General features: G+C 38.3%; 1 protein-coding gene across 2 annotated transcripts in view; it reads right to left on the reverse strand.

The window, feature by feature from the left end:
- The window catches only part of CNTN5 (contactin 5), a 678,480-nt gene that overhangs the window by 245,764 nt on the left and 419,399 nt on the right, over window positions 1-13,317 (reverse strand). For both annotated transcript variants that reach the window (XM_075742340.1, XM_075742341.1), the window contains exons 4-5: window positions 7,025-7,148; window positions 1,817-1,992 (exon numbers count right to left, since the gene is read on the reverse strand). In XM_075742340.1, the coding sequence (XP_075598455.1) occupies window positions 1,817-1,992; window positions 7,025-7,148 (300 nt within the window). The remainder of the gene's footprint in view (window positions 1-1,816; window positions 1,993-7,024; window positions 7,149-13,317) is intronic.

Here is a 13,317-nt window from a genome sequence, read left to right on the forward strand (position 1 = left end):
TTTTGAAAAAAATTCTGTGTTTTTATAACAGCCTCTTCTCTCTCACAAGTTTTGCAGCAGTGTTTGCTACACCTCAGCTCTTCCAGCCAGCATCCCTCCATTAACCTTACTTGAGAAACTTTCATTACAATTCCCAAATAAATACTTTAATGAACAGAAATCACATTCAGGCCATTGTAGTATAACAACCTTGATACCTGCAAAATCAGGTGTGCAAACTAATAATAATTTTAAAATCCAATAAAAATAAACTCACTAAACCCAACCTCTTCATTCTTATTCTTTTTTTTTTTTTTTTTCTTTTTCCAACCTTATATAAATTTGTTTTATTGGAGGAGGTAACTCGAAGTACATGGGGTCCTGAATGAACTGTGGATGTAGCTACTGAAACTCACAGGCCTTTTGTTCTTTGAGCTCCAGTTCTCACTTTCTCTGTAATTTTTTTTTTTTTTTTTTCAGCTGGAGATCAAATGGCCACCTGTTAGCTGTGCTCCTGAAATGGGAAGAGAAATCTGAGCTTCAGAGCCCTGGAACTATCTATATTTACCAGTTGTCAGATCCTCTAACCAAGTGATTTGTTTTATGACACTTTTCTTGTCTAGAGGATAAAATGTAGCAGAATTTTCCCAGAGCTATGTTTAAGACTGATGTCCAATAATACTGTAATAAGACCACTGTTGTGATGTTCAGAGTTTTAAACATACTGCCCTGGGATGAGGAAACTTTGACAAATGTCAGTATTGCTCCCAGCTCAGAAGGACATGGATCATGCCATGATCTTGCTAACAAATACCTTGACAAGATCTACAGCAGATAAGACTAAAACAAGAGATTTGAGAGGTCTGACTTTACCAGGGAGGGGTGGATTAAGGGAGAATCTCAGACCCCACACTACCTCTGCTGAGTTCTCCACACCACAGGATGCGTTAGTAGACATGCAGGTTGGCAACTTGTCCTTAACCCCACTGATTTCCAGTTGTGGCTATATGAAGATCTGCCTCATGTTTCATGGTAATGTCCTATTTTCAGCTGGATCTGAGAAATTAGGACGGAGGTGTTGACTGCCTTCCTGTAAACGTGCTGAAGGGAAGTCAGGATTGGAGGTAGAATATCCGCAATTGTATGCCTGTTTTTCCTGATAGTATGTTTGATAAAGAGCATGGTATAGATAGACTATAGCATTTACTCAGAATCATGGATTGCTGATAGCTGCTGGAAAGTAGATTGTAGTGAATTATATCAAAAGCTGTGACATTTTCAGTTTCCATTAACAACTACAAAATACCCCCTCAGTCTCATAATGTATGAATGTATGTATAATATATGTATGCATAAACATGGCCATAATCAACGTATATTTATATACATATATACACACAAAATTATGCTCACACACATAGTTATAGGTGCAGACTACCCTACAGATATAGATGCAGTTTATCCCATTCTGTTCCTTAGTTTACAGTTCTTTCTCTCCTGCTCAGATAGCGTGATAAAATCATATGTTTCAGGAAACTAGCAATGAGTGAAATATATCTTTGCGGAGTATTCAAGTACATCATTAAAGGATAGCATTTAGGATCATGTACTAGAGTTATTTTCCCTGATAGTTGGTTCTATTTTAAAAGTAAAAAGTCCATAGAAACCCACTCTTTCCCACTAGGCATTGTATTTCTAATTTTGAGATCCTAGCCCAACAAAGTCAGTGGACAGTGGAACTTGTATAACATACTCAAATTATAATTTAGAGCCTTATCAAGCAATGCAAAGATCTCATTTATCCATGTTAAAAAAAAAATAAAAAACTGTTACTCACATGCAAATTGAAGAACAGCCTCTCTGCTTAAAATACTGCCAAACATGTTGGTGGTTAAACACTGATACTGTCCAGAATCCTTCATTTCACTGGGATTGTTGATGATCAAACTTCCTTCTATTAAACTGAAGCGATAATCACTTTCGATGTCGATTTCAGTTCCATTTCGAAGCCATCTTAGGAAAAAAGAAAGAAACTACTTGAGCATTTTATGGCCAAAGGCATCAAGCTTAGTATATAGAACCTGAAGGCCCCAGTTTTTATAAGGAGGACTGCTACTCAAAGATAGCCTGTGCAGGAATCCATTACTTTGGCAAATCTTTGGATGGAGATGTTCCATAACACTTGCCCAGCAAAAGCTGTTTTTCTGAAAAACACAAGTAAAAACAGATCATCTTCAGCCTCTGAAGAGAAAGCATATTCTTTGTTTTGGATTCTTCTGAATCAAATTAGTAACCTCTTTTTTTATTTCTTCCCCCCGCCCCTGCCAAAGTATCGTTTACAGACTTCAGACTTGAAGCCTATATAGCCAATGCATCCTATATGTCAAAAACAGGACTTTTACCATGCTTATAATAATCAGTTTCAAATCATTAAAGTCTTAGACCCAGATGAGCTTCGAGTTAGCAGACCTGCGTCTGCACTGCACGAGAGCAAGGAACCTTTCTTTTCCATTCTTTCAGCACTTGATCTTCTAGGCCCAAGAAATAGAGAAGCCTGATTGAAACACAGAAAGCAGAAGAGCAAGGCCTGTGAAGAGCAGGGAGGTAGACTGATGTATGTACGCTGTTATGAAATAAAGGATGTTGGCAATGGACAAAGGCAAAATAATATTGGCTGGATCACTATACACAAAATTCAGAGAAGACTGGGACAGGAGAGACTGGAATAAGCTGGTGACTGGACAAGGGTAATGCCTGGCAGCTACCAGGTAAATGGAAGCTCAGATCAAACGAGGAATTGGCAGAGGGAATACTAAGTTTGGCAGCTGCTTGGGATTGAAATGAGAAGCTTGAACTGTAAAGACAGGGATAGGAGTCAAGATAAGGTGGGAAAAGCCAGGCTGTAGGAAGCATTAGAAAGTATCACACCTGAACCAAAGCATTGAATAATTCCCAAATGAACACTTATTTTTCTGAGGTTTCAGAAGTAACCTAAAAGTCTCATAAGTTTTCTGCAGTGTGAGTGGGTTTTGGGGTTGGTTTTTTTTCCCCCTGGATATTGTCTGTCAAAAAGCCTCACCCTTCTCATTCATCTCCAAAGACTGAAACAAAAAACCCTGAAATAGTCCACTGGCTGCAAGAGAAAAGATTTTGTGTGGTAGATTAATAGACTCTAGCACTCTGGAATAACCACTGGGGGCATGGTACAATATCTCAATTAAAGAATAATAATCCACATTAGAAGACTTTTTAGACTTGCTTTCGTGTCAAACTGTATAGAACATGAAATTGTTAAAAGAATGCAAAGAAGAGATAATCAGTGTCAACAGGTATGGCACAGCTATTATGATGCACAGATATTTCCTTCATTGCTAGTTTGCATTCCGCAGTTTCAGAGTTGCCTCAGGAAACTGCCAGGCACTTCCAGGCTTTGCCAGAGTACAGCAAAGACCTGAAGAACTTGGCAACATCTAGACTCCAGAGGCAACTTTAATGAAGCAAAATGATTATCAGTTCGCCCTGTCTTGTTAACATTCATGGTGAATGAGGTACAGACAGCAGAATTCAGCTGAAGCAGTTCTGATTTTTTAATCCAAAGGTCAGAATTGCATGAATTAAGATGAACTTATTTGCCCCTTTTTTTCATGATTGGAATTTTGATCGCAGAGGATCCTTGCTTCATTTAATGTAAGAAATGAAACCCTGTTGACAATATCTTTAAATTGCAAAGGAGATTAGGGATATGTCTGTAGGATTCACTACATTTTTAAAGAGATTAATATATAGCAGAGCTAAAAAGAAGAGGAAATTTTCATCTTGAACAATTTATTAATGATTTAAGATTTTGAATGAAATCATAATTAAAGTTAACTTTTACATATATATATTCACATAGATATATATGACATAAAAATGCAAAATCAATTGATCCAGAAATGATGGGAGATTTAGAGAAGGAAAAAGTCAAAATTACATGTTTTGGCATTTCCAAATGGGAACTGAAATAAAATTCAGTTTGCTTTAATTAGCTTTCTTCACTTAGTTTCATTTTCAGTTAAATTCAATGCCAAACTATGTTTTTTGTAGTGCTACCGCAAAACTTTGGATATTGGATTAAGGAGAAAGAAAGTAATTTTAATTCTTTTTTTGAACTGCCTTTTCTATCAGGAAATGATACTGATAAAAAAAATTCTAACCAACTTATATGTGTCCTAAGTCAAATAGAAAACACAATGTTTCATAAGCAGTGAAAGCAGTATAGTGAAGCTGCGTCTCAGGGAATTCTGCACCTGCCTTTAACTCAGTAACACTGGTGACCTGTGAGATCCCACAGGAAGCTTGTGAATGTCTGTATTCCTCATTGAAGGTGTCTCAGTTGTGTTCTTCAGTGTACGGGTCCTGACTTGTGATACCAAAGTATGATTTGCAGAAATGCTGAGGAAATGGAATCAATTTATCTCAGGGAGTTATTCCCTAAATCAATGCATCTAGATATCTTAATGAATGGAACTCAAGAAATTTAAAATTGTTATTTCAGGGTAGGGCTTGAACTAGGGGGAAAAAGCCCTTTGCAAGGAAGAAGAAAATCTGAATTGATGTGAGCATTCTCCAGTCGGTTAAAATGAAGTAATGTCCTAGCAAAAAAAGAAGAATTTGTAAACAGGTTATGAACATTGTCTCATAAGTTATACAGACTAAGGAAATGAATTAAACTGGCAGAGACAACTTAATTTTGGAACTTTTTAAGTGCTTTAAAGGTTCTTTTAATGTAGCTTTAAAAAAAAAAAAAGTTGTACTGTGGGGTATTTTTGGCTGAAAATAATTCATAGCAGCATGGGCCTCATAGATAATAAAGATCTCTATGGTCTGGTGCTTGTAGATAATAGGACAGGGTTTTTGGTGATATGGCAATATCCATTCTCCTCATTATTTCATATGCCAAAGTTTGGGCAGTGAAATACAACAAACATTTGCCTATCTATCTGTAGCTTTTTTTGAGACTATATTCCCTCTGCACCTGCCCTGGAAACAATATACCCCTCACAAAGTAATTTATATCTCTTTCCCCTTCCCCTGAATGGTAGTGTGTATTGCATATGCTGTTACAGACAAGTGGCAGGAACAAAAGGAGGGGAAGTTAAACTGTGCTGTTAGAACTAGGCTTTTTGGGTCAAAGCTTTCCTTGCATGGATAGCACTTAGGAAAGTTTGTTTATGAGGCTGCTGACACCAATTAATCTCTGGAGAACTGAAGGAATGGATATCACAGAATCATAAACCAGCCCAGGTTGGCAGGCACCTTGAAAGATCATATGGCCCAACCTTTCACGGGAGAAGGAGCCTAGATGAGATTATCTAGTTCCTTGCTCAACTGCATCTTGAAAACCTTTAGTCATGGGGACCGCCACATCCTTGAGGAGGTTGTTCCAGTGAATGATTGTTCTCATAGCAAAAAATTTCTTTCTTATATTGAGATGAAACTTCTTTCATATGAAACCTCTCTGTATCTGTTGCTCCTTGCCTTCTCCATGTGACTCCTTGTAAAGAGAGAGTCTCTGCCCTCTTTGTAGCCACTCTTTAAGATATGCTGAAAGTTTGTATTTGTTGATTGCATTCCACTGGGAAAATGCAAAAAAAAAGGTTGGACTGAGAAAGAAAGGAGATGACATATGTTCTCCAAAGAGAAAATCTCCACAAGAATAATGAGGTTGTCTGGGAGGCCTGAATATAGGGTTCCCCTCTTTTGGTGGGAATTTGTGCCTTTTCCACAAGGTCACATGCTATGTTTAATAGCACTTTAACAGTGTGTGGAACTAATATACATATATTTTTATCAACAAAGCAACAAATATGTAATAGAAATTACAAAAGGAATGTCAATAAGGAAGAACGTAAGATAGCTTTTGTCCCACACGATGAGGAGTTCATGCAATTCTAGTTCGAAGAATTTCTGGCCACTCATTCCTAATCCCGTGTTACATGTTTTAGTCATGCCTGTGTTGTTTAGGGAGGTTGTGCCATGCATTAGATCCATTCAATGGCTCACATCTGTTGCAAAGAGGCAGATTCAGTGCTTCTGTGATAGGTATATCTAAAGATAGTACTGCCTCTGAATTTCTTCTAGCCATAGAAATGCAGGTTTTGTGATTCAAATCTATCTAAGGAGAATTCATCCAGAATGCCAAAGAGTCCATAAATTAAATAGGTGTAATAGGTAAAAAATAAAATGTAGAATTTATGATTGTCACCTATGACAAAACACAGTGCAAAGAGTCCTTATGTTCCCTTTGTAAGTGAAGAATGACTCTATGAGAAAAGATAAAGGGTGGAGGGACAAAATAATCAACCATATGTTCCCTCAGTCCTCCGACATCACTTGTAATTTGTATAAAATATGAGCAGAGTCAGATACAGCAAATGGATAAGGTGGCTGCAACATATTGTTCCCACCTGTAAGTGGGAACCACTAATAAGCTGAAGTCTCAGACTCACAGGTGTGTCATAACAGATCTGTATAGTAGGTAACTGTGGCATAATAGCCTGTATGGGAAAACAGGCAACAGACAATGGTTGCAAAGGAATAAAATGGTGGACTTGTGAGCGAAAAGACACCAGATTTGGCTCAGACATGGTATCCTGTATTACATAGTCATGTATGTCATTTAATAAACCTGTTCTTTACTGCTTTCCCTATAAAATGGGATAGTATTTTGTAGCTTTATAGATGTTTAGGAAAAAAAAATCATTTAAAGTTTTTGATCTTATCAGCTATTACAGTCACAAGTCAAAAAACTGGACAAAAGGAATCCCTCCACATGGATAGATATGATGTGCAGAGAACATAATTTGAAACTTTGCATATCACTGCCTTTAGTCACGACCACTTATCCTTCTTATTCAGAATCAGAAAAAAAATTCAGTCAGGAAGGCCATTTGTGTCACAGAACTATTTCTGTTATGTTGTTCTCCAAAGCACACTGACTCTCAGAGTGGGATTGCAGTGGCTAATATTCTGAAAAGTAAAAAAATATTTCTGAAACAGGTACCTGTATGTGGGAGTAGGATTTCCATGAGCTTGACAATTCAGAGATACTTTCTTCTCCTCAGAATCAGTTGGAAAAATCACATCATCTGGCTCTTGTACAAACACCGGCCCATAATCAACACTTTCTGTGGAAATAGAAGTGCTATGGTTTAGGAAGTCTGAATAAATGTAAATGTATTACAGCTTTTACAAAGTGAGATTAAAGTAACGTAACGTTATGTTTATTTTTCAGAGGTTCATATCACATTACTTCAGATGCTATATTAAAAAGCAAGAGTTAAAAGAAAAAAAATATAAGGAAGAAATATTAATAAGTTAACAGTAAAATATATAGTATGATTTAAGTGTTCATCATTCCTTAATTATTTTTTTAATCAGATATATTTTGGCCTGCAGTCTAATGAGCAACTCCAGAGAATTACGCCAGTAATAGGAGTTAACTCTGCTTACAGAGAGAAAGGTAAACAAAAATTTTCTTGCTGCTTCGAGAAGCTTATCTCACAAACAACTGAGACACAGTTTTCCCCTTTATGTCAAGGAGCTGCTAAGAAAAAATCACTTATAAAATTAATGGCAGCAACTGATGGCTACTATTAAATAATATATAGCAAAATCTGACATTCCATTTTCCACCACTGTCTTCTCTAATTTTGGTATGTATCTATATCTTCATATGAATGTACATTTCTGAACAAGAAAAGCTGGATAGACCCCTAGAATACATCTAAGACTACAATTCGTTCCTATTGTGAAGTATAACCTTCAAAAAAGTAAAAGGTTTCTGACCATGTAGGAAAAAAACCCAACAACATTATGCTATTCAACCTTCCTTTTTAGTGACTATTCAGTTATTACACACTAGTTTCTTGTCTTTTTCACTACTATTCAAATGCAGATTTTGAAAATAACTTTATTTTCATGTATGTATGCTTCCACTGAAACAGATTCAAATTGTCAATTTGTACAGACAACAAATCAAAGCCGCAGCAATTAGTAATTTCTGTTTTCATCATTTTCAAGTTTATTAGTCCTTTTCTAGACTATGTAAAGGAATGTGGATTGCTGTTCTGCAAATTTACAATTACTTTCATGTTTAGATGCATTACTTCAGTTGGGTATATTGGCAGAAATATATTTTCTGGGACAGAATATTATTAAAAAAAAAACCCCCACAAATAAATGATTTCTGATAAATACTTATATATTGAAGTTTAAAATAGCTCCAGCACATAAGTTTTGCACACTACAGCTGAGACTGCCACAAGGGCAGTGGAATCAGCTGGCAAAACTTCTTTTAAGAAAGGAAATGTGGATACAAAAACGTTGTATGGATTGTTTCTTATAAATTGATTACCTACTTCTTACACTGCACAAGAAAATATACTAATGAATGTAGGCATAAAATAATCACAGCTCTCATCAACTAGAGTCTAACAAAACCAAGAAGTAATTAATGAATGCAAAACTAAATCATGGGTTTAGATTTAGGTATTATTCCATGCGGATTAGTATGTGTATGGATAGGAGTATATTCATGAAGATTAAAGATTTTATCTTTCCCTAGGACTTACTCTGTAGAATAAACTATAATGGTTACAGTCTAGGATTGCTGGAAAGAAAAGAAAAAGGTGCATAATGCTAAGTAGGTGCTGCTGTCACTAGTAGTACAGGTGATCTTTCTACCTGTAATATTTGCAATGGTAATACTGAAATACTGTGTATGCACTTTCCTTTTGTATAAATAACCTAAACACCTTAGGTGGGGCCTCGCATTCTTAATGGTAGTGGCCAAATGGATATTTGTGCTGTGTGGAATCAGAATAGGTTTTACTTCCACCTGCAGTGAAGAAAAAGGTAACAGAGAAAGTTCAGTGCATGCAAGTCATGCATTCCTGAAAGATGAAAAGATGTACTTAGCTGCTTATCTGCATTTCAGATGGAGTGTGGGAGTACTGGCAGAGATTATTTGGAGACTCAGAAGCAACATATAATGAATGAGAATGTTCATCACTTTGTGTAGCTAAATTGATCTAAATGAATGTTTAGATCATCTGGACTGCAACAGAATAATTGAAGAAAAAGGTCTATTCTGAAGAGAAGGACGTGCGATGTTGGTGGATGCAAAGCTCAACATGACCTGGCAATGCACGCTTGCAGCCCAGAAAACCAACCGTGTCCTGGGCTGCATCAAGAGAAGTGTGACCAGCAGGTCGAGGGAGGTGATCCTGCCCCTCTACTCCACTCTTGTGAAACCCCCCTGCAGTATTGTGTCCAGCTCTGGGGTCCCCAGGACAAGAGAGACACAGACCTATTGGAGTGAGTCCAGAGGAGGCCACAAAGATGATCAGAGGGCTGGGGCACCTCTCCGATGAAGACAGGCTTGAGGAAAGGTTGGGGTTGTTCAGCCTGGAGAAGAGAAGACTCTGGGGAGACCTTAGAGCAGCCTTCCAGTACCTGAAAGGCAGCTTACAGGAAATCTGGAGAGGGACTGTTTACAAGGGCATGTAGTGATAGGACAAGGGGTAATGGCTTTAAACTGAAGAATTTAGATTAGATACAAGGAAGACATTCTTTACTGTGAGGGTGGATACTATGACAGGTTGCCCAGAGAGGTTGTGGATTGCCCTGTTCCTGAAAGTGTTCAAGGCCAGGTTGGATGGGCTTTGGGCAACGTGGTCTAGTGGAGGAGTGTCCTGCCCATGACAGGGGGGTGGAACTAGATGATCTTTGAGGTCCCTTCGAACCCAAACCATTCTATGATTCTATTATGGTTCTATGATATTAAAAAAAAAAAAAAATTAAAACTGTTTTTTCAAATTAAAACACAGACTGGCTTATAATTAAAGAGAAAATTTTTTTCTTGTATATAATGCTAATAAAAGATCAGATAAAATGAAGCTTGTGAAGGCTTCAGTAGTTGTATCAATGATGGGCACATAGTTTGAGCTAGCACTTAACATCCTGTTAGAGGTAATGTAATTGGTCCTGTACTCTTCCAAAATTTGCCTGCATCACCACTGGAGACTTACTGCATTCTCTTTTCTATGTAGTGAGTTGAAAAAAATATCTGTGGGAATTGAGAACATCTCCCAGAAGCCAGGACACGCTCTGCTAATAGAGCTGTTTCATGTGGGATGACTCTCAGGGATGCAGACCTCATTTCCCTTCCCCTAATACAGATAATGGAGGTAAAAGCCAGGTTGCAAGGCATGCAGAGTCATAGTGTGAGGCTGCAGCTCTGCAAGACTAGTCAGTCATGGAGCCCAGGACTGAGGAGTGAATCGGAACTGAATGGTGACTCCACAGCCTGAAATCTCCGAAACTGAGCAATGTGCACAGTCACACTAAATTAATTAATCAATTTTCCTAGAACAATTAAAAAAAAAAAAGTGTATGTGCATGGCACTCATAATACAGAGATTTCTGACAATTGCAGGATAAAAGCCTGCACTTTCAGGAAAATGTTTAATAGAATTTTGGGATGTCTCTTACCAACTTCTCAGCTATTATTTCAAGTAACAATTACTTATTAGCAATTCTCAACATTTTCATATCAAAGAAGACACTTAAGGAACCATAATCTTAATTTATAATTGTCCTGGTTTCAGCTGAGATAGCATTAATTTCTTTCTAGTAGCCAGTATAGTGCTGTGTTTGGATTTAGTATGAGAATAATGTTAACAACACACTGATGAATTAGTTGTTGCTAGATAGTTGTAATGTCTACGCTCAGTCAAGGACTTCCCAGCTTCTCACACCCAGCCAGGTGCACAAGAAGCTGGGAGAGCACAGCCAGGACAGCTGGCCCAGACTGGCCAAGGGGATATTCCCCACCATATAATGTCATGCTCAGCATATAACTGAGGGAAGCTACCCAGAAGGTGGGATCGCTGCTCGGAAGCAGACTGGGCATCAGGTTTTGTTTTTTTCTGCATGTGGTGAGCAATTACATTTGTGCATCACTTGGTGTTATTGTTATTGTTGTTGGTTTTATTATTATTGTTATTCTCTTCATTTGTTATCCTATTAAACTGTTTTTATCTCAACCCACGAGTTTGTTCTCATTCTTCTCCACACCCCCTTGAGGAGGGAGCAAGCAGCTGCCTGGTGCTCAGTTACTGGCTGGGGTTAAACCATGACAATAATTAAAAACATTCAGTTCTGGGGTAAATGAATTGCTGATATTCAGCATTCAGATAAATGGCTTCAAATTTCTCCTGGAAATTCTGTAACCACAATACTGCTTCACAATTTTTAATTTATCAAAACTGTTTAAATTTGATTCATGAATAACAACATGTCTTCTTCACCCTTTATACTACCTGTATTGTTTCTTGGGCAGACATGCCCCTGAGACAATAACCTGCAGATTAAACCTGAAGTGCTTGGAGAAAACATGTATCTAATGATCAGTATGGGATTTAATCAGCCTTCTCAGGAATAGGTGAATCTCATGTATCACCATTTTTTAGGGACTGGATATTTTAAGTAGGTGGCAATGAAGTTCAACAGTTGAAAAGTAGATATGGGTTAAAAGTTCACTTTTCAATAACTTTGATGTTATTGCCAATCTTGGTGCATTATTTGATTCAGGATTTCCAACCTGTATCTACATTAGCAGCAGTGAATGCTTAGGAGGGCTTGACATCATTCTGCTTGAGGATTCCCAGTCTGAAGTGGGTGACCACGTGAATTTCACCTGATTACAACTGGGAATTTCTTAATTTCTCTTTTAGCAGTATTACATCACTTATTAAACATGTATTTAGTCAACATCAAGAACCTAGATACAATTTCTTCAGCATACAGCATAACTGCACAATGATTAATATTTATGGAGATTGTTCATGCATCCTTTTACGAACTAGACTGGAGGACTGCTCAATTATGCTCAAAAAAGCCAACATCAGGATTAATAAACTCTGGTTATTAGTCCTAAGTCTAATCCACTGCATCAGTGTGCTGTTTCTGATAAGAGTCTTCCTTGAAAAATTAATCTCTGGGTCTTACCACTGTTTGATCACTAGCAGTTACAGCAGTATGTTCTTTGATACCTTATGCTAGTTTCACAAGTAACCAAGGTGAGGGTTAGATTTTTACAGAAGACAGGATGATTGCCAAGGAAAAAGAAAAAAAGTGCCTTATTATAAAATCCACCCAACCAGCTTTACACATATGAACTATTCTATGTAAGAAAACAGGTTTATATATGTGTTCAAATTTTTACAGGATTAGAAACACTAACCATTTGAGAACCATACAGCAGAAGAATTCTTAAGCTAAAATGACCAGCATTGACCCCCATATCTACAGTACAAACACTCCAAACTGTGTTACTGCACAACATTACATACTGGGGCAGGTTAACCTTGGCCAGCTGCCAGGTGCCTGCCTGCTGCTCACTCACTCCCCCAGGGGAGAAAACAGGATGAAAAAGCTCCTGGGTTGAGATAAAGACAGGGAGATCCCTTACAAGTTACTGTCATGGGCAAAACGGGCTCAACTTGGGAAAACTTATTTCCAGTTAAAATAGACTTGGGTAGTGAGAAACAAAGGCAAAAAGGAAAGCAATGCGTGTCCAGTTCCTAACTGGTAACTACCCAGTGCCATTTGGGAGGTTGTGGGGTGTCTGAGACCCCCCAGGCAGAGCAGACCAGCAGGGTGCCACATTCACACCAGCCCTGCCCTGCCCTGCTGTAGCGGCTACAGACCATTGAGGTTCCTCACAGCACCTGAGTGACACTGTGGAGCCTGTTTCCAGACACCTGAACCTTGGGCAGCCAGGTGTGAGGTAACTGTCTGTGCACGGAGACAGCGGACTGCTAGGTGTTACAGTTGGGATTAAAATAAGCATTTAGTGCATTTTTCCCAGGTCTCATGTCCTATCTACCTAATATCCACAGGCTATTAGGCTGTAAGACAGCCCAAGTGGCACTAGGTCAGTATGTTAAACACCTGAATTGCTCCCCAGTGTTTAGACATGTTGTAGTTTAACCCCAGCTGGCAGCTCAGCACCACGCAGCTGCTTGCTCACTCCTCCCCAGTGTGATGAGGGAGAGAATGGGAAGGGTAAAAGTGAGAAAACTCGTGGGGTTGAGATAAAGACTGTTTAACAGGTTAAAGCAAAAGCCATGCACACAAGCAAAGCAAACCAAGGAATTCATTCCCCCACTTCCCAGGGGCAGGTAGGTGTTCAGCCATCTCCAGGAAGGCAGGGCTCCATCACACGTAATGGTGACTTGGGAAGACAAATGCCATCATTCCAAATGTCCCCTTCTTCCTCTTCTTCCTCCA

This window comes from Balearica regulorum, chromosome 1 (assembly GCF_011004875.1).
Source record: "Balearica regulorum gibbericeps isolate bBalReg1 chromosome 1, bBalReg1.pri, whole genome shotgun sequence".
NCBI lineage: Eukaryota > Metazoa > Chordata > Aves > Gruiformes > Gruidae > Balearica > Balearica regulorum.